The sequence below is a fragment of the Epinephelus lanceolatus genome, chromosome 1 (genome assembly GCF_041903045.1).
Source record: "Epinephelus lanceolatus isolate andai-2023 chromosome 1, ASM4190304v1, whole genome shotgun sequence".
NCBI classification, from domain to species: domain Eukaryota; kingdom Metazoa; phylum Chordata; class Actinopteri; order Perciformes; family Serranidae; genus Epinephelus; species Epinephelus lanceolatus.
In genome coordinates this window covers 23,554,983-23,577,520 of record NC_135734.1, presented here as the reverse complement: position 1 = coordinate 23,577,520, position 22,538 = coordinate 23,554,983, and the positions used below count along the sequence as shown (strand labels likewise).

Here is a 22,538-nt window from a genome sequence, read left to right as displayed (position 1 = left end):
TTCGTTTAGAGCGGACCAAATAGCACCAGTGTGAATGCGTCCTATGTTACACCACTAGCTGGCCTGACACTGCTAATGTTGCTAACAGGGCGAACAGCTGTTAACAATCGCTGATTGAGCGGCACCACTGGCTAGCTCCCACCAGACCTGGGTGGTGTGCAGTGACACCCTTCAAGGGTATAAGTCTATTTAACATAGGCTACACTGGTTCCTAACCCAGGGGTCCTGACCCTCAAAAGGGGTTGCCAACGTGACGTCTCACTGGGGGTCACAGGGCCATCTTGATTTTATGGGGTGTAAGAAATTTTAAAAGAAATATATATAGACAGTAGGCCTAAATCTCAGCATTTTTCATTTCTGCAAGTGAAAGGGAATAAAACTGTTATTTTTAAAGTTTGAAAAACTTAAATATCTCACAGGGTAAGGGCACAGCAAAATATTTATTCACACAGCCCTCACTTTCTGCTCAACAGCCTTGTTGTGCATTTGAAAATTAAACAACCAAAGAGCTAACAGATCAATGGTTGGGCAGAAGAGAACTCTGAATATGTCAGAAAAGAAGCCTATTAAGTATGTATGATTGTTAAAAAAAATATTATAGAGTATTATACAGAGAATTATATAAAAATATCCAGAAAACTCATCTAATATTCACAGGAAATAATCTGCTCAAAATTCATCCAAAGCGCTTGTTTTACACAAACTTTCTGCAGCTATTTTGTTCACTATTTGGGTTAATTGTACAGTTTATCACTTGTGCTATACTGTTATTGTCACGCATTGAATATAATATATAGTAGTGGTTCCCAACTGGTGGGTCGCGGTCCAAAAGTGGGTCACGGGTCCATTGTCAATGGACCACAAATGACTCACGAATGTGTCATGTATGAGGCTGAACTGCATGGACCTTTAACTAATGACTAAGAAGAAATCTGGACCCCGTAGCTGGACCAGTTGGGAATCACTGATATATAGCATTCATAAAATATGTCACTAAGGGGTCATCAGTTTACTCAATGATATAAAAGGGAGAAAAGGTTGGGATCCACACAGTCCAACGCCATCAAAATCAAGAGACATCTTCTTTTGACTGACACTACACAAGTTCTTCATGTGCAGTATATCATTTGCTCTGATCTATCACCACGTGATGTTGGCTCAAATTTTAGAGATTAACCGATTAGAATTCCCATCAAGTTTCTATTTTCAATCTGATTACGTAACCGCACAAATCGGCTATGTGATAAAAACACATTACATCAAAGTATGCACGCAATTTCTTTTTTGGGGAGGGGCATGTTTTTTCCACCAGAGGTAAGTCCCTCTCGTTCAGACTGCAGCTGCCCAGTGCAGCCAGTGCCATTTCGGGTCATTAGCAGCTCTGCTGTCAAGTTAATTGCTCTGCTCAGTGGAATCTCAGCAGGGTTTTCCTTTAGTTCAGGAAAAACTCACAGCCTTCAAAACTACTGCTGGCCCCAATTTCAATCTGATTGTGTAAGAGCACAAATCAGCGGCTAAGAAAACATGTTACATCAAACTGAGTGATGCAACCTTTGACTTCACTGTGTGTTAGTGTTACTGCCAGGTTGATAAACAGGATCAGAGGGAGCACTTTTCTTTTTTCCTCAAACACCCGGCATTTCAGAGACACAATGAGAAACCAGCCAAGAATATGCCCGTCGTGATTAATAACAATGATAGTTTATTTATGTACCAGCAAATCTGTTTGCATTGTTTTTGACATTTCCCTGCTTCTAAGCCAGACACTTACAGTACAGTAGCATACAATATATGAGTTCAGAGAATGTTTTCAATAAAGAATAGGACATTTTTTGGATAACATATTTACAAACAAGCCAAATACTGAAAATAAACGGATGAAACAGAACAGAAAAAAAAAAAATACAGGTCTCCTAAGTAGTATTTGTCACCGACAGAGCACAAGATGCTAAGGTTAAGAAAAGACAAGTCCACATTACAGTTTTCAGTGAATCATGGGTCAAGTGCTACAGCAACGACGATGCAAAGAGTTAATTGAAGTAAAGGATACAGTAACTGACAAACACATTAACTGATTAAACTGGTACACGGATGGGAGGACTGTTAGAAAAGAAGCCTTACAGAATAAGACAAAACAGAAATCACACTTGTTAATGTCTCTAAAACTGAAAATAAGATGCCTTTGATTCCAGACAAAAATAACTTCACAGTGTAGTAGAAAACAAAACCTTGAGGAGGTCAAACAGAACAGATTATTTGTAGAGACTGCTTCAACAGTGTCCTTACATACTGGATGTCTTCAAGTTAACGTCTGCCCACTCTTACAGTGAGGGTTTTAATGCAACGTGACATGACGTGACAGGTGACGTAAAGTGAACTTTGGGACATTGATGCAATAACAGTGACCATTTGAAAACGTGTTCAAGAAACTATTGCAAAGAGGCCGTGTAGGTTCAGGAACTTGATTGCAATTCCGAATATAAAGCTTCTGCATGTAAAGCACTGTGTACTGAGAGAGACAGGGCAACCTTAAGCAGTAGCTCCGACACAAGGCATTCATTAGGTTTAAAGTTGCATGGGAACCACAGAAGTGTAATCTGGTCCTAAGGATTTTCTCCTGCATTTACGAGGTTACTTTTTGTGTTTAATCCTGATTTATGATGCTTTCTTTCCATACATGTTCATATAAATATCAATATATGACACTGGCTGGCTGTAGCATCGGATTCCACCACAGACAACCTTTTAGAGAAGGAGAAACAGCTGCAGAAGTCAGGTCAGAGCGAATGTGCTGAACAATCTCTCGCACTTGCATTAATATCATTATCTTTGCAGCCAGGGACCAGGGAGCTGCCTCCGCTGCACCGTCTCGGCATGCTGTGTGGGGACTGAAGCTGCTGCTGTGCTCTGGTGCCCTCATGTGGAGCTGTACAAGGCGATCTGCTGCACCTTGCCCAGCTGTGTCAGCAGCCGTTTCATGCGGTGTTTGAGCTGAGGCAGACGGGCCAGAGGATCGGGAGGCTCCAGCTCCCCGGTGTAGTCCAGCCAGCTCTCCAGCACTGAGGAGAACAAGCAGAAGAAGGACCACAGGTGAGCACATGGTTACACATCATGTCTTTCTTTAGCCCACAAAGATTCTGTCTCTCAAGCACACTCCACAGAGGTGTGTCTCAGTTCAAGACAAAGATAGTTAGAAGCTAAAGCCGAACTATAGGCTACAGATTACAGTGTAAAAGTGAACCACCACATCACTGGTGATCGCCACAAAAGATAATGAATATAAAGGGACACTTTGCTGATACTGAACCAGCTGTGTGGCATCACAGTGTGTGCAAGTGACAGTGTTTGGCTTTGATCCTGTGCCGCTGCCAGCGCCCGGACCTCTGCCACCACACGGGCAGGGATCTCTGGGGGAAGTCAAACAATGTTCATCTGCGCACAATGCGATGACACACAGCTGGCTGAATATCAGCAAAGTGTCCCTGCTTCCCTTTACACCAGGGTAAGTCTTTTTTCAGTGTTTTAATAATCATTAAAAAGCAAAAGCAGCATGTGTATACATTCAGTGGGCTATATTTGTTTTTTTTGTTTTACTGGGAAAATCTGTTGAAGTCCAAAATATTTAAATCTCTCCTGTCATATTGAATATATGATTAAAGAATGTATGAGGAACCAAAAGAACGTGTTGTGTCACATCTGACACTCTGTCCACACTAATCAGTCTGGAGATGTAGCCACTTGAAAGATGGGTGAGTTCATACATTTCTACTTTTTTAAAGAACACACATTTTATATATATATTGCGATATTTACCGGAAATGACATTCAATAAAACCAACAGCAATGAGGTTGTTATTGGCAGTGGTCATACACCAGAAATTTGTACCTCTGTTTTTATAATTTTTGTAGAAAACTAAGGAGGTATTGTATAGATACCGTCTCATTTCAACTTCATGAATTAACTGTTCCTCATCCACTGCAGCGCTTTCAAAGCGAGCGACATAAAAATCAAACTAATTTTGTAGCTGATGCTTGCTCAAGTCACATTCAGTAAGAACAGTGTAAAGCTGAATGGGAGGCTAGTGTAATATTTGTTTTTAAGATTATTTTCAATTAACATTATTATGGATATGAGTCTATTCACGGGAATTATGTTCTTTTCCGTAGTAAATTATAAAGCTACATGCCTTAAAGATGTCTTTATATACCCTGCTTATCAACTGTTTTATGATTAATAAACACATTATTTGACAGTAATTTCTCCCTCTTATTAGGGACATTAAAATCTACCAGGACATGTGGACCAGCACCAATTTTTTAACAGCAACCCTGCCAGGTATGATGTAATCCTCACAGCCATTTGTGCAGGACAATCTCTGGGCTGTTGCATAATTTAACAAATCATCAAAAGCAAACGTGTTTACATTCATTGCTCAACAACACTTGAGTGACACTGACTTGTACATGGAGGCTCTGTGTTTGACCCACCCTCTAACACCTGTACATTTTTGTAGTTCAAAGGTCTAGTGTGGGTGTATTAGCTTTTTGCTTTGCAGGCAGGCTATACTTCCCTCATACTAAGGTAGTAAAAAACACATCAAAGCTAAACACATCAGCTAACATTAAGGACAGATGGACCAGCGATATAAGCAGGTGCCACCATTCACCATTTCTTTTTAAATCTAATCTCAAAGATTCCTACCATGCTAAAGAGACAAAGTCGGTAACTAGGCCAAGGCCACCGCAGGGCTTACCATCCAGCTCCCTCTCAATGAAGTCCATCCTGTGTGAGACCTCATCCTGGACTGCATCGATGTGATCCAGCAGGTTGATCTGCCTCTGCTGATGCTGCCTGCTGTTATCTGCAGCTTCTCCAGGATCTCTTCCACCCTCTTCCCTAGTCTCAGCCTGGGACCAACAGCCACCCATTGAAACCTGGAGACATTCAGGTGACATCATCAGACAAGATTTTAAACACAACTAACTTTAGACCTCTGTTTCCACCAACTCTCAAATCACTGCACATTAATCATGCACACGAGACATAAACAAACAAAAGGGGTTGTTATGCCATGATTGGAGGTCAAACAGAGGCTTGGCCCAATCTTTTAATCACTTGAGTAACTCAGAAGTAACGCTGCCTTGACAACTCTCCTCCTTCCAATTTATTATTTATTTATTATTTTAATGTTCTGTTGCCCACTCTGTAATCAAGACTGTGCAACTCTGGGGGAGAAGCCACTGATGAGTTCAAAGGAACATTATGGCAAAAACAGCTTAAAATGTGCTGCTGGTGCCACTAGCAGCAGCAGGGAGTTGTGAAGTTGAGCTTTATAAAACATGTTGTGCAGTTTTAATCACTGCCATACAGAATCTTCATTTATTCAAGACTGATTCTGCAACTGGAGCTTTATTTTTGTTATTGACTGCAACAATAAGGCATTCTGAAAATCCCAGATTCCTTCCACCTGTGGCAGACATCTTCTCCCCAGCAAGTGTGATCATGGATACTGTAGTGTTTCAGTGCTATTTGACTGACAGCAGCAAAGCAATATTTGTAATGTGAAGATATAGTGGAGCAGTGGCATCCTCAACAGAAGATGGAGTCACACTCCTTCTGTGTATGCTGTAATCCAAGCTTCCCTGTTCTTTGTTGTGGTGCAGTGCATGCGAGTCCCTGTGTGTGTATCCCTCTGGCTAGCTAAGTGCTTCCATTCTGCACTGTGCTCACATGCTGTCACTCACAGTGGCATAATGGCGTAGTCAGAAAAATGTTTTGCCGACCCTCTGGTTCCCCTTCCAGATTCACACTGCTAAATCTTAGCACTGTTAGCTGCTAGCCACCGGCTAAGCTACCTCCATGTTGTATAATGTGTGCAGACAATCCCAACTCAGACTGTCGCATACAGCTCCTTTAAACATCCTTGTCTGCTGTGGACTAAGATCTTACCTTGTTACTGGTGCCTGTTGATTTGGGCTTGTCTGTCTCCAGCAGGCTCCCATAGCGCTGCTCCCGTTCCAACAGTTCCTCTGTGCTTCTCATGCTGTCCTCCAGCTCGGAGCCCTGTCGGGTCTCCACCACCAGCCTCTGCTCCACTGCCGGGTAATATGCCCGCGGCTTCTGGTAGCAATGTTCACTGGTAATGTAAGAGTCCTGGAAGGATGGGAAGGGGGAGGAGGAGCAGGACGAAGAGGAGGTGGCAGCTGTAGCAGCCCGGCTCAGCTTCTCCAGAGCATTGGACATTAAAATTTCACCTCGGCTCATGTCCTCATCAGGGGTCATAGGAGATGGGGCTGCATCACTGCCACGACACGAGTCAGAGGCGGTCCGTGACCTCTCCATATGCTTCCAGGGCTGCCGCCACAGCTGCAAGTCCGGGTGGGTATTGCTCCTGAAAAGCCAAAAGGACAGATTAGACCTCTGTGTGACCATCACATAAATTAAAATTAAATAATAAGATGTTCAACTGGAACTGAGTGATTTAGACAACTTTGATTTCTGTCACGATCCACATTTAATTTGACTTCAGTAGAACACACCCTGAAGTCTCAGGTCATGCAGTTCCTCTGTACTCACTGTAGGACGTTCATCTTAAGCTGCAGTCCGTTGAGGATCTCTACCACGTGGTGCACGTCTCCCAGCAGCTGGTGGGTGGTGGTGATCTTTTTGGCATTTTGGTGAGAGTAGTTCTCTTCCAGGAAGGACAAGCCGTACATGTGACCATTGCTCAACCATTCACGATCATACCAGTAGCGCAGACTCTGCCTCTGACCTGGAAAGAATCAACAACATGCAGTTAAATGTCAGCAAAATGAAATGACTGACAGCAGGTTCTTGAATTAAGCTTTGATTTTTCAAACCATTTGGTACAGCCCTGGTTGGTTGGTTGGTTGGTTGGGGTGTAACAGTTTTTGGATTGGGGGAATTTTGAATTGCATTCCTTCAGATGCAGTGTGCATTCATAACCAGGCTCGGTGCAGCTTTAGCTTGATGTGCAGTTCAAAGTCAACAAAATACTTCACAGTTCAACGTGCTCTGCTCATGCATACCAGCTTACTCCTCCACCTTGGCAGAGTGTTTGCTCTTAAAAAAACAAGTTTTTGTTTTTCCTTTAGCAAACACAATAGGCAGCAGTTTTCAGGTCAAAGGGACAATACTTACAGCTTGTTATTTTTAGTTTCTTTCTTTTTGTAAATCAGTGACCTTAAAGGCACTCTGCAGCATAAACCCTCTGTAGTTTCACTGTTTTATAATCTTGAAGGACACATTAATGCTTCAGTGTATTCTATTTATTCTCATCACTTTCTATAACTGGAAGCATATTCTGGACTGTGCTCGCTGCACTGTATCCTGTGATACACACTGTTCTCTTTCAGCAGGAAACAGTTAAACATTTTGATGTGTGAGAGCATAAAATCTGGGGCAAGATCCATGTGGACCATCTATTTTTTTAAATGTTGCTGTTCAAAAATTGTTTTAAAAAAAAGGAACTTAAAAAATTAACACCAGAATTAGCAAAGTTTCTAACGTTCAATTTCCCTGACAGTTTAAACAGAAGTTTAAACGTAGACTAGATGACCAATCTAAAAGTAAGAAAAAACATTTAGAGAAGGGTTCAAATTGAGCGCAATTTATCTATGGAGGTTAAACACTGTCTGAAAAAATATTGCGTATATTAGAGGAGCCATTCAAAATCATTAATTGCACTTTTCAGAAACAAAATCGTACTTAAAATGTTGGTAATGTTGGCACGGTGCATTGCAAACATCACTAATTATCCTATGAAACATGACGACTCACTTAGTAAGTAACGTTTATTGAAAACAAATCCTTGAATAAATAAATCTTTAGGAGACATGCCTGATTAATACAATATCATTTTGATTGGATGAAAGCAATGGCATAAAATATTATTAATTTCAATATTTAATTTAACCAACTAGTCATTTTGGTGCTGACTAACAAAGGTAATAACATTTAATTCACTATGTCGACTAATCACGCACATCCTTGATCAGAATCATAATGTCAAACAGCACATTTGTATAATGCAATGTCTAATAGTTATTTTAAAATATAAGTTTCCGTAAAAATCATTAACGTCCACTGATAATTGTACATGGTGTCATTTTACTTATTGTCCACTGGATGGCAGATCTGCAGTGATCGCTACGGATCTCAGAGGATGCTTTGAAGTCAACAAATCCTAATGACATTTTATAATTTATAGCTTAAGGTGGTGTTGTTTTTTCCTCACCTGGTGGGTCTCTACAGATGTAGCAGGTGTATCTGTCTGGAACATTGTCCTCCAGCAGGCCCATGCAGGTGCCATGCTGCCAGCACAAACAGTCTTCACACTGTGGGAAGGACATATTTGTTTCACATTAATGCAACCCTAATACTAAAAACAAAACAAAGCTTGCAATGCCTTAAAAATAGATGTGCTTTATATTAAAAACAACCAGCTCACCTGAATCATGAAGTCATTCTCTTCCTCCACCTCACAGATACATCGCACAATCTCTTGGTCACTTGTATCGACAGCACCAGAGTCCACACTCAGGGGAGGCGTGGTGACATCCAAATCCACCCCAAAGTCATCGTCGCTCCATCCACAGCTGTCTGTGGACCAGTCACTGATGCTGTCCTCATCTATAGTACCAAGGACAAACAGAGCTACAGGTTTTTCATGGGAACGACAACAAAAATTAACTATTCCTCCACAATTTAGCTCAATTAATATTAATCATACTGCACTATGTGAGCTTTAATGAGTATTTGTGGATCACATGATGAAGCAAGCTGCAGCAGCAAAGAACAGCTCCGGATTCAATCGATCAAGCATTATAAAAAAATCTGGTCTCATCTGTGACAGCAGCAATTTTAATTCTGCAGGTCATGACGTGATGAGCAACAACATTTGGATACAGATACCAGAGGGGTGTACCATGAAGCAGGTTCAACAGAGCAAGGCTTTCTTTGCCTGAGCTGGCACAACAAAGCCGAAAGCCTTAGTCAGAGATAACAGGTACCACGATAAGTGGTTATCAAGTTGCTTTGTTAACCCAGGCTTTCTTCCTCAGGCTCTGTGCGTGTTCCCATAAAAGGAGGCATCTGGTGCATCTTTTGACTGTAGTACCACAAAAAATGGAGAATATGAAAAATTATTTTCACAAAAAGTAGGTATGGTAATATTTAGATTAACTGTGCAGCTCTAACAAAAAGCAACACTGTTGATGCAATGAAGGCAATAGAGGACTGTTAGTGGAAAAGTAATAACTGTGTAAAGTCTTAAGTTAAAAATAATGTATTTTATCACTCAGTTTAATTATAATTAACGTGACAGCTGCTCATTCTACAGCTCTTTAACTCTGAACTTGATGCAGCAGATTTAAATGTTATACTCAAGAACTGTATTCACATTTACAGACACTGTCCCATAATGAAGGAAATGTGGAAATCACTTTTGGTCAAATCAAAGTAAAATTATTTTCACTGATTGAATAACTGTGATGAATACCAATAGACTAATCAATTTTCTAATCAGTGTTCAATTAGCTGTTATATACCAGCAGTGTAAAATGAAAAACGAACTTCAGTAAATCAGGATTAAGGTATGTTGTGCTACAGTTTGAAGGAATTATACTGCATTTCATATGCAACTAAACGTCATCCTGATTAATAATACAGTTAACTATTAACTGTACAATGGTACCTGTGGTTTTATATCAGGTTTTTGCTGTTAGAGCCAGTGGGAACAAACAGACCAGGGAACACCAAAACATAGTCAGCAGTACAGCCTTGCAAATAAAATATAACAATATTCTTCCTCAGATTTTCTGCATCACTAACTGAGTGCATACAAGTTCCCGTGGCAAGGTGAAGCATACAGTTTGCTGTGCTGTTATTACACAGCTTCGTTCGGTGGTATTACTAATGTAATGTTACGGCGCAACAGGTTGTAAATTGCCTACTGAATACAAGGTGGCACTATTTCCAAGGCACTAATTAGCAAAAGGCTCTTTTTAGCTAATTTCAAGTCTCAACAGAAAATGGTCCCCACCAGATCAACAATGCGGCTTAAGTTACCATGGTGATCTTGCCAGGTAAGAAGAGAGCCACTTCTGTGACAGTAAAAATACTTTGGATTTAACTTATCTTGCTAACCCACTAATTTGGCTTCATGGTACACCCCTCAGATGTGATGCACATCAAACTAGAACAGCATGATGGATTGAATCCAGAGTTGGAGAATGGAAGGGAGAGGAAGCCATGTACAGTCACACAGACAAAGTAATACACACACACACACACACACACACACACACACACACACACGCACGGTCACAGAGATACCCACCATCCACATGTATCTGCTGTGAGTAGCTGTATCCAGGCCTGCTGGGGTAGGCCTCAGGCTTGTGATTGTGTGAGGGGGGGAATTTGAGTGGCAAATTCAATTTGGACTGAAGACCCAATACTGAGATGTCAATATTCTCCTCACTACCTGTGTAGTCTGTTAATACAGGGAAGGGGGGAAGCAGACGTAGAACAAAATGTCAGCTTTGTAAATGCCAAACAAACGCCCATCAGGAGGTGAAAAACTGGCGCACAACAAACATGGACAAATAAATGGCTCAAGAACATTCAGGGACAATCAATCTGATGAAATCCACACGACCGTGTTTCAGGCCTTTTAATAGCATGAAATAACCAATGTGGAATGTAACCTACAGTATCTGTGTTCATGCCAAACATACTTTACATACAGTACAGGCCAAAAGTTTGGACACACCTTCTCATTCAATGCGTTTTCTTTATTTTCATGACTATTTACATTGTAGATTCTCACTGAAGGCATCAAAACTATGAATGAACACATGTGGAGTTATGTACTTAACAAAAAAAGGTGAAATAACTGAAAACATGTTTTATATTCTAGTTTCTTCAAAATAGCCACCCTTTGCTCTGATTACTGCTTTGCACACTCTTGGCATTCTCTCCATGAGCTTCAAGAGGTAGTCACCTGAAATGGTTTTCCAACAGTCTTGAAGGAGTTCCCAGAGTTGTTTAGCACTTGTTGGCCCCTTTGCCTTCACTCTGCGGTCCAGCTCACCCCAAACCATCTCGATTGGGTTCAGGTCCGGTGACTGTGGAGGCCAGGTCATCTGCCGCAGCACTCCATCACTCTCCTTCTTGGTCAAATAGCCCTTACACAGCCTGGAGGTGTGTTTGGGGTCATTGTCCTGTTGAAAAATAAATGATCGTCCAACTAAACGCAAACCAGATGGGATGGCATGTCGCTGCAGGATGCTGTGGTAGCCATGCTGGTTCAGTGTGCCTTCAATTTTGAATAAATCCCCAACAGTGTCACCAGCAAAACACCCCCACACCATCACACCTCCTCCTCCATGCTTCACAGTGGGAACCAGGCATGTGGAATCCATCCGTTCACCTTTTCTGCGTCTCACAAAGACACGACGGTTGGAACCAAAGATCTCAAATTTGGACTCATCAGACCAAAGCACAGATTTCCACTGGTCTAATGTCCATTCCTTGTGTTTCTTGGCCCAAACAAATCTCTTCTGCTTGTTGCCTCTCCTTAGCAGTGGTTTCCTAGCAGCTATTTGACCATGAAGGCCTGATTGGCGCAGTCTCCTCTTAACAGTTGTTCTAGAGATGGGTCTGCTGCTAGAACTCTGTGTGGCATTCATCTGGTCTCTGATCTGAGCTGCTGTTAACTTGCCATTTCTGAGGCTGGTGACTCGGATGAACTTATCCTCAGAAGCAGAGGTGACTCTTGGTCTTCCTTTCCTGGGTCGGTCCTCATGTGTGCCAGTTTCGTTGTAGCGCTTGATGGTTTTTGCGACTCCACTTGGGGACACATTTAAAGTTTTTGCAATTTTCCGGACTGACTGACCTTCATTTCTTAAAGTAATGATGGCCACTCGTTTTTCTTTAGTTAGCTGATTGGTTCTTGCCATAATATGAATTTTAACAGTTGTCCAATAGGGCTGTCGGCTGTGTATTAACCTGACTTCTGCACAACACAACTGATGGTCCCAACCCCATTGATAAAGCAAGAAATTCCACTAATTAACCCTGATAAGGCACACCTGTGAAGTGTAAACCATTTCAGGTGACTACCTCTTGAAGCTCATGGAGAGAATGCCAAGAGTGTGCAAAGCAGTAATCAGAGCAAAGGGTGGCTATTTTGAAGAAACTAGAATATAAAACATGTTTTCAGTTATTTCACCTTTTTTTGTTAAGTACATAACTCCACATGTGTTCATTCATAGTTTTGATGCCTTCAGTGAGAATCTACAATGTAAATAGTCATGAAAATAAAGAAAACGCATTGAATGAGAAGGTGTGTCCAAACTTTTGGCCTGTACTGTACATGTGAGTGCCAACTAGGAATACAGTGTTGGATTTGTGTTTGGATTAGTCAATATCAGTGCCACAACAACATCTGGCTTTTTATCACCAGTGCTGTCAGAGTTGTCGTATAAGAGAGCAAATGCAAGCTATGGTGTAGAAGAAATGAGTTGGAGCTTTCTGACTGGCATAATGGAGCAACAGAGGCCAGCAACAGATGTAACACGTTTTCCCACACACAAAGGCTCAGCCACCACACCAAGAGGAGTGAATGGAGTACTTTATGCTTTGCAGGCTAGCCATTTCCACGATGTCACAGTGAGAGCACATGCAGAGCAGCAGATATGTGATGAGGCCCAGTGCCCGGGACCCCTTCTTACCGGACTTGGCCTTCTTTTTCTTTTTCTTCTTCTTTAGTTTAATGCGGAGGAAGTCCTTCTGTTTCGGTTTCTCTTTCAGTTTGTCTTTCACGGACCCTGGGGACCATTAAGAGTCAAGAGTTAAGACTTGTGTCTGCACAGCAATCACACCAGGTTGACTTTTCTATAAGCAAAATTGTACTGTAAGAAGGGAAACTAACAGTAAACAAGAAGGACTCTATGTAACACACAATGCAGTCATTTTCTAGCTTTAGTATACAAGGTGTAATTTTCTGCTGCTGGGGTTCTCTCAGTCAAAACAATAACAATCAAAGGTCAGGTGGTTTTTACCAGGAGCCGAATTATCCACTGAAGTCTCTTTCTCTTTAAAACAACCTGACCCGGTGATTTACACTGGTAAAAACACTGAACAAAGCAGTTTCACATTAAAAATGTTGTTTCTCCAATAATGTTTGGCACAGCAGGGGCTGGAGCCCAGCTGCAGCGAACGTTTGCTCAACTTGTTTCTCTGATAACTTATGATCCAGACATCTGTCATCCAGTTAAAAACAGACAGTTAAAGAGGACTAAGATCTAAAAAGGGAATCGTATAGGTGTTGCTTTAAACAGCATAAAAAGTCAATTTATGAAAGCTTCTGGGAGAAAACCACAACTCTACACATGTGCAAAGGGGATATGACGCCGCTGACAGCAACCAAATGACACAGAGCCTGTCCTTGAAAACAACAGATTTCTCTGGGCTTGAATACAGTTTAAATGTTTGAGATAATGTCAGGATACAACTCAACAAAATACATAACAATCTCCAGTTGTTTTTAGGCATTTCAAGGCAGAGGAGTTACATTAATAAACAACACCCTCATACTGCATGATACTGACCAATGTCAAAGCCGCTCTTGTCTGAGTCCTTGTCCTGCTGCTGGCATCCGTTCCTGTCCAGCTGGTTCTCCTTGCTCTTCTCCCTCAGCAGTGCCCTGTGCTGATGGCTCTGGGTGTTGACTGCAGGCGGGGCTGATGTGCGCCTGCCTGCAGTCTTCACCTCGCCACGGGGAGCTGCAGTAGGCCCAACTGAGTCTGAGAAAAATCAAAGACCAACTATAAGCCCAAGGCTCTGAAATATTTGTATGGCTGGAAGTGAAATACTTGTTTTAGAAGTGTATGATTAGTAATTAAAGCATTTCTGATTTTGTAGTCACGTAACATGCATTTGTTTGAATTGTAGAAATAGCCAGTTTCTAAAAAAACTCAAGAGGAGCTCACGCATAGAAGCAGAGATGGTGCGCCTTCTCTTCGGGCCGTCCAAACTGGTAGTAGTAGCCTGTTTCTCAGAGGCCCTGGTCTGGACACTCCTGGTGGGGCTGCGCTCCCCCTCCGGAGGCTGCTCCTCGCCATGATAATATTTCATATGGTAGTGCAGCAGCTTGGCCTTACGGAATGACTTTGTGCAGCCGGGAGCGCTGCACTTGAATGGGTTGTGGTCGAGGTTGATGGACAGGACAGGGGGAGGTTGGTTTTTGATAACTCGGTACACTAAAACAAGGAATAACACAAGTGAGGTGTGTGAAGAAAGGACATCAAAGAATGAAACAGAAGTGATGGCTGTATTTGTTTACTAAGTTTTGCTTTGTACTCACATGGTTCTCTGCTGAATCTGTTGGGGTTGTGGAAACCCTGCTTCCTCACCGCTACCAAAGGCAAAAGAAAGAAATTCATTTATTCACTTAAGTCTTGAAAACATGCCCAGATGCGATGTGAGATTAACTGCACCCAGTAACTAATTTTCACAATCCTACAGATCTGATAACATCTCTGCTAATTTACTTCATTAACACTTACGTTTCACAGGCTGAGGTGGCGGCACGTCCACCGCAGGCTGAGAGCTTTCTGATTGGACGTTTGGCTTCTGCTCCACATCTCCATTGGACTCTGTGGTTGTCATAGTGACAGGCACCTGCTCCATCTGTGCTGACGTCTGAGTGGGAAATTCTGTGTATGGCTTCGGCGTCTCTGTGTATGGCTTTGTTCCACTCTGTTCTATTTCCTCCTCTTCCTTCTTCACCTCTCCATTTACGTGACACCTTTTCTCATTATGCTCATCATCCTCCTCCACCTTCACCCCATTCGTGAGTCCTGCCCCCTTTTCTACATCCCTGGGCTTGTTCTGGTCTGCTTGCTCTTGTATTTCCTCTTCCTGTTTGATAGTGGGTGCAGCCTCTACCTCACCGTTTGTTTTCTTGCTCTTCTCATTCACCATCCTCTCTTCCCGCTCCTCGTCCTCACTGTTGCTGTCCTCCTCCTGGTCAGAGGTGCTGCGTCTGGCTCGCTTGTTCTTGGGACCACCGTTCTCCTGAGGCCTCCTGTCTCTGCGGGTCGGGGCCCTCCTTACCATGTTCCTTTCGGTGGACCGAGATTTCCCTCCACCAACACCACCTCTCTATTTGTCAGCAAGACAAAGAGGAAATTAGGAAACAATGACACACGAGACAAAAACTATATGCTTTAATTATTCTGGATGTTCATGCTCACTTATTACATTTACCTCTTTAATAAATGGCTTCACGTGTATCCCCTTCACTGTCTGGATAACGCCATCATAGAACTTCACAGTGTAGGATGCTGACGGGGGAGAAGATAAACAGATGTAAAACATGTTTCACACAAGATCCAGCTGCTAGTCAGGTAGCTGATGATGGGAATAGTTTTTAAGCTGTAGCGACACTTCAATTGTTCATTTTGTTGTAAAAGCCTTTAAACACCAGAGGCATTTCTTTCATGCAAACTCTCGTCAGTTTTTCCCAGCGAAATGTTGTTTTTGACATAATTGCTTTCACGCAGAATACAAATATCAGGTGGTGAAAAAGAGACGTCTTTTTTTTTGGAATGAGGTACATTTTTATGAGCATTCGCAACACAATTAAAAGCATCAACCACACGTCACAATGTCACGACAATGGTAGACCTATCGATCATTGTATCTCAGTACCTTGTACAATATGACAAAGGACTACAGACAAAGAACTCAAGGACGTGAAGTAGAGGTGGGAATCACCAGAGGCCCCACAGTATGATATTATTATGATCCTTGAGTCATGATACATCACAAATGTTTTGTGATTTGCGGCGTATTGCAATAACATATGTTGAAATGTACTGCATTTTATTACCCCCTTTTTTTTAAAAAAAAAAATGCAAATAATGTCTCCAAAGGAAAACTTTCCAACATCCTTTTTATCTCATGATATAAAGCTTTCAGTCTGTTCATCTCACGTCATTTTTATTTCAGCAATATGTATCCAACAGACTGAAAAAGCAATGGATTTTAGTGTTATAGGAGGCTACCAAAAAGATGGTATTACCAATACTAATAATTTAAATAATTAAAAAAAAAAAATCAATGCTTGGCGTTCTCGAGTCGATACATGATACTATGCTGTATCGATCCCCATCCCCCAACCCCTAGTGTGGAGTAGCATTATTGAACAACGTGGACGGTCCATAGTCTGAATCAAGACAACAAACTTTATTACTCTTTTCAACTTCAACAAAGGCAGCACATACAAGATCCACTCCCTCAATCCTTACGTTCCACAATAAAAGCCCTTGACTTACACACTGTGTAAATCTTTACCAGAGGCAAGTCAAACTCCTTCAGGGCAAATCTGTTTACACCTTTTATTGAACACGTTGTAAGTGTCACGAATTTGTAACGCTGCCAATATGAATGGTTTGTTGCAAAATAATCGCAGGCGAGTAATTCACATTTTTTGCCATTTATTCGTCACATCCTGTGTATAAATGCCTCTTGTGAGAGATGTACCCCTATTTAGAGTTTTGTAATTGTGCATCAAACAGATCTGTCTTCACAGTTTCTCTTTGCTGTGCCAGTGAAAGAAAAAGCCATATTGATGTTACTGAACACCATTCAACACCACAGCTTCCCTTTCGAAAGCAAAAGGGAAACGAATATTTTAGACCGCCGTATGCTCCAGTTCACACAATCTTGTATTAAACCCATCTAATTTTAATAATCAAACTAAAATCTTTAACATCTTCCAAAAATAATCTGCTTAAAGTTATTGTGATCATTAAGTTCAAACACTATGGATCTAAACATTAAAGACAAAGATAGCTCTTGATACTCACCATCTTTATTGACAGAAATGACCTTAGCGGGGTAAAAACGGCAGTCAGACCAGCTGGCCAGGACCTTGTCGTTCACATGAAAGCCCTGGAGGGAGGAAGGATACATTCGATCTGGAACATACTGGAGGCATGTTGTCAGAGTTTAATGAAAGGTGGAGCTGTTAAATTCTTACAAAACCATCATTGTTGTTAATTCTTTTTTAAAAAAGACATGGTGCTCAATTTTTTAGAAAGAGATAAAGAACTCTTTTTTGCAGAAATACACTGTGAAATACAGGCCAGAGGCACCTAAGAGACAGGCAGAATTTCAAATTTCTCTATGTGACAGAAGTTAAAGCAAGCATGAACAATGTTCTTAGCTTACAGGTACAGGAGTGTCGTCCTGCAGGCCCTGCCGCCTCAGCTGAACCCTCTCCACGGGTCTCAGGTAGGGACTCGTCCAGTCAAACCATTCGTCGTAACGGTGACTCCACTGCCGGTAATGGATTAGTACTTTTTCACCTTCAAAGTCAATCTTCTCTATGTTGGCAGCATACCTACATGACAGAAGAATATCAACAGTGTGTGATTGGACAGGGAGAGGTTTAAGTTCCTTTTCCACTATTTCAAACAACTGAGGAATGCAAATAAGTGAAAATGAGTAAATTTCAAAAATGTCAAACATAAAGACGCCATGAATCATAAAACACTTTTTAACTTAAGAGAGATTATTTGTTTAAGGTTATGGGAAAAGACGAACACATTCAAAAATGTGTCCAAACAAGTATTATGAGTGATAGATTCTTCTCTGAGGATGGATGACTGAGAGGGTGCCTTAAGCCCACAAAGGGGCTGCAGAGACAGCAGGAGTGGCAGCAGTTGAAAATATGTCCCATTAACAATTTATAAAATTGGATGTATGTATTAGAAAATTGGGCAAATATTAATGAGTTTTTGGGGGACACTGACATGGTTCACACTTTGTGGGGAGTTGCATTTTTATATTTAGTGTAGGGCTGCACAGCTAATCAAAATATTATCAACATTGCAATATGGTCAGGCAAAATATTCAAATAGCTGGAGCTGCAATATTTTGATGGGGGTAAATGTGTCATAATATTATAATAAATGAAGCATTGTGGTGAAGCATTGTGGTGCTACAGAGATTCCCTGACCTACAAATCATTTTGTAGACATAAGGGAACATGCTTGTTTAGTACAGATCCAGCAAAACTCCCATCATCATCATCATTTTAATATTTTTTTCAGTGAAAATGAAATGCGAAAATTACCATTCCTACTCAATCACGACACATCACAGTCGCAATATCTGTCAAAAATAATCCCAATATGACAGTCCTAGTTTAATGTCTTTGTCTATGCGTGGACAAAATGTGGATTTGTTTTTTACTTCCTTGTTTTGCAATTGTTTATTTGTCAAGTTCTGTCTTGTTTTAAATATCTGTTTCCACTGTATATGAGGGAGCATGTTTATGTTGACAGCCAAGGCCAACTGTGTATGTAGTGATGACATGTTGGGGGATTCTGGGTGGGGGGTTGGTATGTATATCTTGTGATAAATTTGGTGTTCTGTTTACGAAGTAATAAACAAACTGTTAAATAAAACCCTGCAACCTCCAGTAATATGCAGGAGTGAAACAGGGGGACCAACATCAACTGTATTTTTTTATATGTGACCACCAAAGGACTAGGCTGAGTGTCCCTACAAGAAGGTGGCTCACACAGTTGTGCTGCAACACCAATTTCACATAGTTTACTTTAAAAAATTCTATGGTACCAACAACAGTCTTGATTTCTATCCTGGCCATATTGCAGCTATTAAGAAGATTTAAATTATGATTAAACGGTCACAGTTTAATTCTACCATCCTTCATTAACAATCCAGATCAAAGGCTGCTTGAGAGCACACACCCATCACCAGCTGTCATTTGCTGGCAAAGGAGCAGTGATTTCTTCACTCTGCTCTTAATCTTTTAACATTTAATGCAGAATAGCTAAGACTGGCCCGGGATGGAAGAGTATGAGGGTATATGAGAGAGAGTAAAGGGACTGAACAGTAACAGGGATGGGGAGGAATGAGTGAGGCCATGACTCACCAGTTTTTGAGGCTGTCTCTGGCCTCAAGCTGAGCTCCCACCTCAAAAGATATCCCTCTTCTGTTAGGGGGCGTCTTACTCATACTGCCCACATCAAGGCTCCCTTCCTGTGCACACACATACACATACAGACACAATAACCAATAAACATACCAATCAAACCTAGACCCATATGACCTTGGGTACACTACTGAGAAAAACATTGTGCCTAGCCAAGAAGAACACAATGCACATGACTATCAAGGAATTTACAGACAGTCTTGCAGTCAGCCTCGTCTCTCTCAGGTCAGCACTAATCATTATTTTACCAGGAGACTGTGGCAAATCACAGCTTTGCACCCGAGTAGCAATTTTGGCATTAAAAGGCGAGTAGGGCACTCCCATTGTGTGACAGCAGAACACCAATGCAGTCCAGGCTGAGAACAGATATTACCAGTGTAAACATACACAAGCTACAGATTACATGTTGTAACATAGTGCAACACAGTGTAAAGCAAAAACTGACATTATACGGGTGAGCCATGTACCTCAAATGGTGATGAAATGTGCAACTAATACCAGATGTTCAGTGATGTCTAAAAACGACCTCTATGGGGATTTTTAATCAAAATGAGCAGTATTTAAATATCCTGTATTGATTTTACTTCCTATCAAGAACGCACAATGAGAGGAGGTAGAAAAATGACTACATAACTTGATCATGGCTTTAACTTCCTACCCACCAGTACAGTCAGCAAGCAATCATGCACCAAGCTAATACTTGACTGATGAACAGTGTATTTTGTCTTAAATTGGATCCTTGTCCATGCAGTCTCATCAAACACAGCCCCGTAGTCCGCTGCTGTCAGCTGAAATAAAGGGCTTGGTTCAGAAGGATGATCGTTTGGTCTTGTACAGAAAATGTAAATTCCCTCCCGATAACGGCGCCTCCTTTGTCAAGCACATACAGGGTAACATGAGATAACGGCGCCTAACGGCTAAACGATCTACATTATAAATTACAATGTCTTACTTTTGTCCAGGTTATAGCTGACTCGGTTCACCATAGCGGAGGCAGTCGGGAGTTATTGGCTTTCCGTGCAACGTACAAACCGGATATCTTCACACTACTCGGCCCACGTGTTTTCTGCTCAGGCGATTTCACGTATAGACACAATAGAAGACAATGGAAAAGACCCCCATCATCAATCGTCTGCAGCAGGCACATACCCAGTACGTTAGCAAAGAGGAAACAATATCCTGGTCAGTAAAACTCAATATGTAAGATGAAACTGTGCGTTTTTATGGCCTGCATAAGGAGCCAGACAGACGACAGCGACACAGGCAGGGCGCAAACCGGGAGTTGGTGATGCAACAATCATGAGTCAGGAAGCGGGTGATGGTTGTAGATTTAAATAGTAACGTTACCAACAAACAACGATTCACTTAATCGTAGGTTAATGTTTTATAGTAATAAGTGGCAAAAAAGCATCCCACACCCTTTTAATTTATACGTTTACTTCACAGGTCTTTAAATTGTGTTTTCATAGATTACACGAGGACACGTTGTCTCACATTGCTCCTACTATTCTCCTGTTGACTACTTCTTCTGCTAATAGCGCTTTATTGTCCAGTGTTTTATAACAGTGGGCGTAACGGTAGATGATTACGTCAGCGCTTTAAGCAGATATGACTGGTCGAACGAGTCTGCTATGGGCGGGATACTCGCATCTGATTGGCCGCGCAGCTGTCACTCCCAGAGCTCTTCAGGGCCTCGCGCTAGGCCTACTTTCTCAGACTTTTCGTGCTGTGAACGAGCAGCGTGGAAATGCAAAGCATTAAACTTCCCTAACTGAGAAACCACGGAGCCGTGTAAAGGTACCTGGTGAAAAACGAACATGACGAGCAAGAGGCACACCGTAGTCACACGAATAGAACCACGAAATGTACAAACGTTACATTTTATTACCTACTTCGTCACGTTTGTTTTGAACTCAAAAAGCCGACATGCGGCACCACACCATCTAAGCTGTTGACGCATCCACCAAACCGGCCTCGTTCGCGATGTTATTCGGGGTTATAAACTCCGGAGCGATGGGGAGACAAGATTTAGGCTTCCTACCTGTTCTCCAGTCACTCTTTGTCCGGTTGGGTGTAAATGTGTGGAGTAATCCCTTTAAAGAGCAGGTCCCACCGCCTCCGCCTGTCTGGACTAGATCACGCAGTTGAATTTCTCCCAGATGCATTTACCACCGGCGCGCGGGCAGTGTGGCGCTACACTGCGCATGCGCCTGCAACGACACAGGGCGCTTCAGTATCTCTATTATTTATCACCTAAATACTGCAAAAATATGTTGATTTTAAAATGTCTTGTTTATTTCTTCCCATAAACATGTAAATATTTGTTAGTCAAAGCACTTTAAATATATTCTGAATGGACCTAAATGAGCAAATCAAGCTTTTAGGACATAACCTGACTCTAGTATCCTCACCAGTTGTATTAATCAAACTGAGAACAACATTATTATTTGCTTCTTCCTACATATGTAAGTGAATAAAGGCCCTGACCAGCTTATAAGTCACTGTTCACCCCTATATACAATATACAAATCACTGGGCGCATAGCTCCACCCACCGTCCACCCACTGTAGTGTAGCCTTGTTTCTTCTTATTTTCTGTTTTGCTCAGTGTTGAGCATTTCACCTTTGCCTATGATGTCCCTGCCTGTTATTACTGTTTTTTTGTCTGCTTTTTTCTTTTTGTAAAATCTCATGCTTACTTTATGCTTACAATATCCTGGCAGAGGCCCCCATAACCCCAGTGCCCTGCGTTATATAGCCTTATAATAATAATAATAATAATAATAATAATAATAATGATAATACATTTCTGTTTATAGAGTGCTATTCGCGGTACTCAGAGATGCTTTACATAAGTTAAAATGATCGTAAAAAAGAATACACTAAAATACATATTATTCACACAGTAAAACCTCTACTAAAAAAGCCCACCCTGGATCCAGAGGTGTTAGCCAACTATAGACCAATATCTAATCTTCCCTTTATGTCAAAGATCCTTGAGAAAGTAGTCGCAGACCAGCTGTGTGATTTTCTCCATGATAATAATTTATTTGAGGAATTTCAGTCAGGATTTAGAGTGCATCATAGCGTGAGACAGCACTAGTTAAAATTACAAATGACCTTCTGATTGCTTCAGACAAAGGACTTGTCTCTGTACTTGTTTTATTAGATCTTAGTGCGGCGTTTGACACAATTGACCATCAAATTCTACTGCAGAGACTGGATCACTTAATTGGCCTAAAAGGTTCTGCACTAAGCTAGTTTAAATCTTATTTATCTGATCGTTTTCAGTTTGTTGACGTTCATAATGAATCATCCTTACGTACCAAAGTTTGTTTTGGAGTTCCGCAAGGTTCTGTGCTCGGACCAATCCTATTTACTCTATATATGCTTCCTTTAGGTAATCATCATTAGAAATCACTCTATAAGTTTCCATTGTTATGCAGATGATACTCAGTTGTATTTATCGATGAAGCCAGAA

The 22,538-nt window shown here is 41.4% G+C and overlaps 1 protein-coding gene across 6 annotated transcripts; it reads right to left on the bottom strand.

Moving 5' to 3' along the window:
* Positions 1-1,681: 1,681 nt before the first annotated feature.
* On the bottom strand, positions 1,682-21,236 carry phf20a (PHD finger protein 20, a). Of its 6 annotated transcripts, none has more exons than XM_033626828.2 (17): positions 21,100-21,236; positions 18,999-19,105; positions 17,267-17,438; positions 16,903-17,023; positions 15,299-15,375; positions 14,596-15,193; positions 14,394-14,444; positions 14,020-14,289; positions 13,639-13,833; positions 12,760-12,855; positions 10,362-10,517; positions 8,472-8,653; positions 8,259-8,358; positions 6,578-6,773; positions 5,951-6,392; positions 4,755-4,935; positions 1,682-3,059 (listed from the first exon to the last, which is right to left on the bottom strand). In XM_033626828.2, the coding sequence occupies exons 2-17, from the start codon at positions 19,079-19,081 to the stop codon at positions 2,917-2,919; spliced, it is 3,063 nt and encodes a 1,020-aa protein (XP_033482719.2). In that variant the 5' UTR covers positions 19,082-19,105; positions 21,100-21,236; the 3' UTR covers positions 1,682-2,916. The 6 variants fall into 6 exon arrangements, with proteins under 6 accessions (XP_033482719.2, XP_033482721.2, XP_033482720.2 ...); XM_033626830.2 differs by having other exon boundaries at positions 16,903-16,987; XM_033626829.2 differs by lacking the exon at positions 21,100-21,236 and adding an exon at positions 20,011-20,329.
* Positions 21,237-22,538: the final 1,302 nt, after the last annotated feature.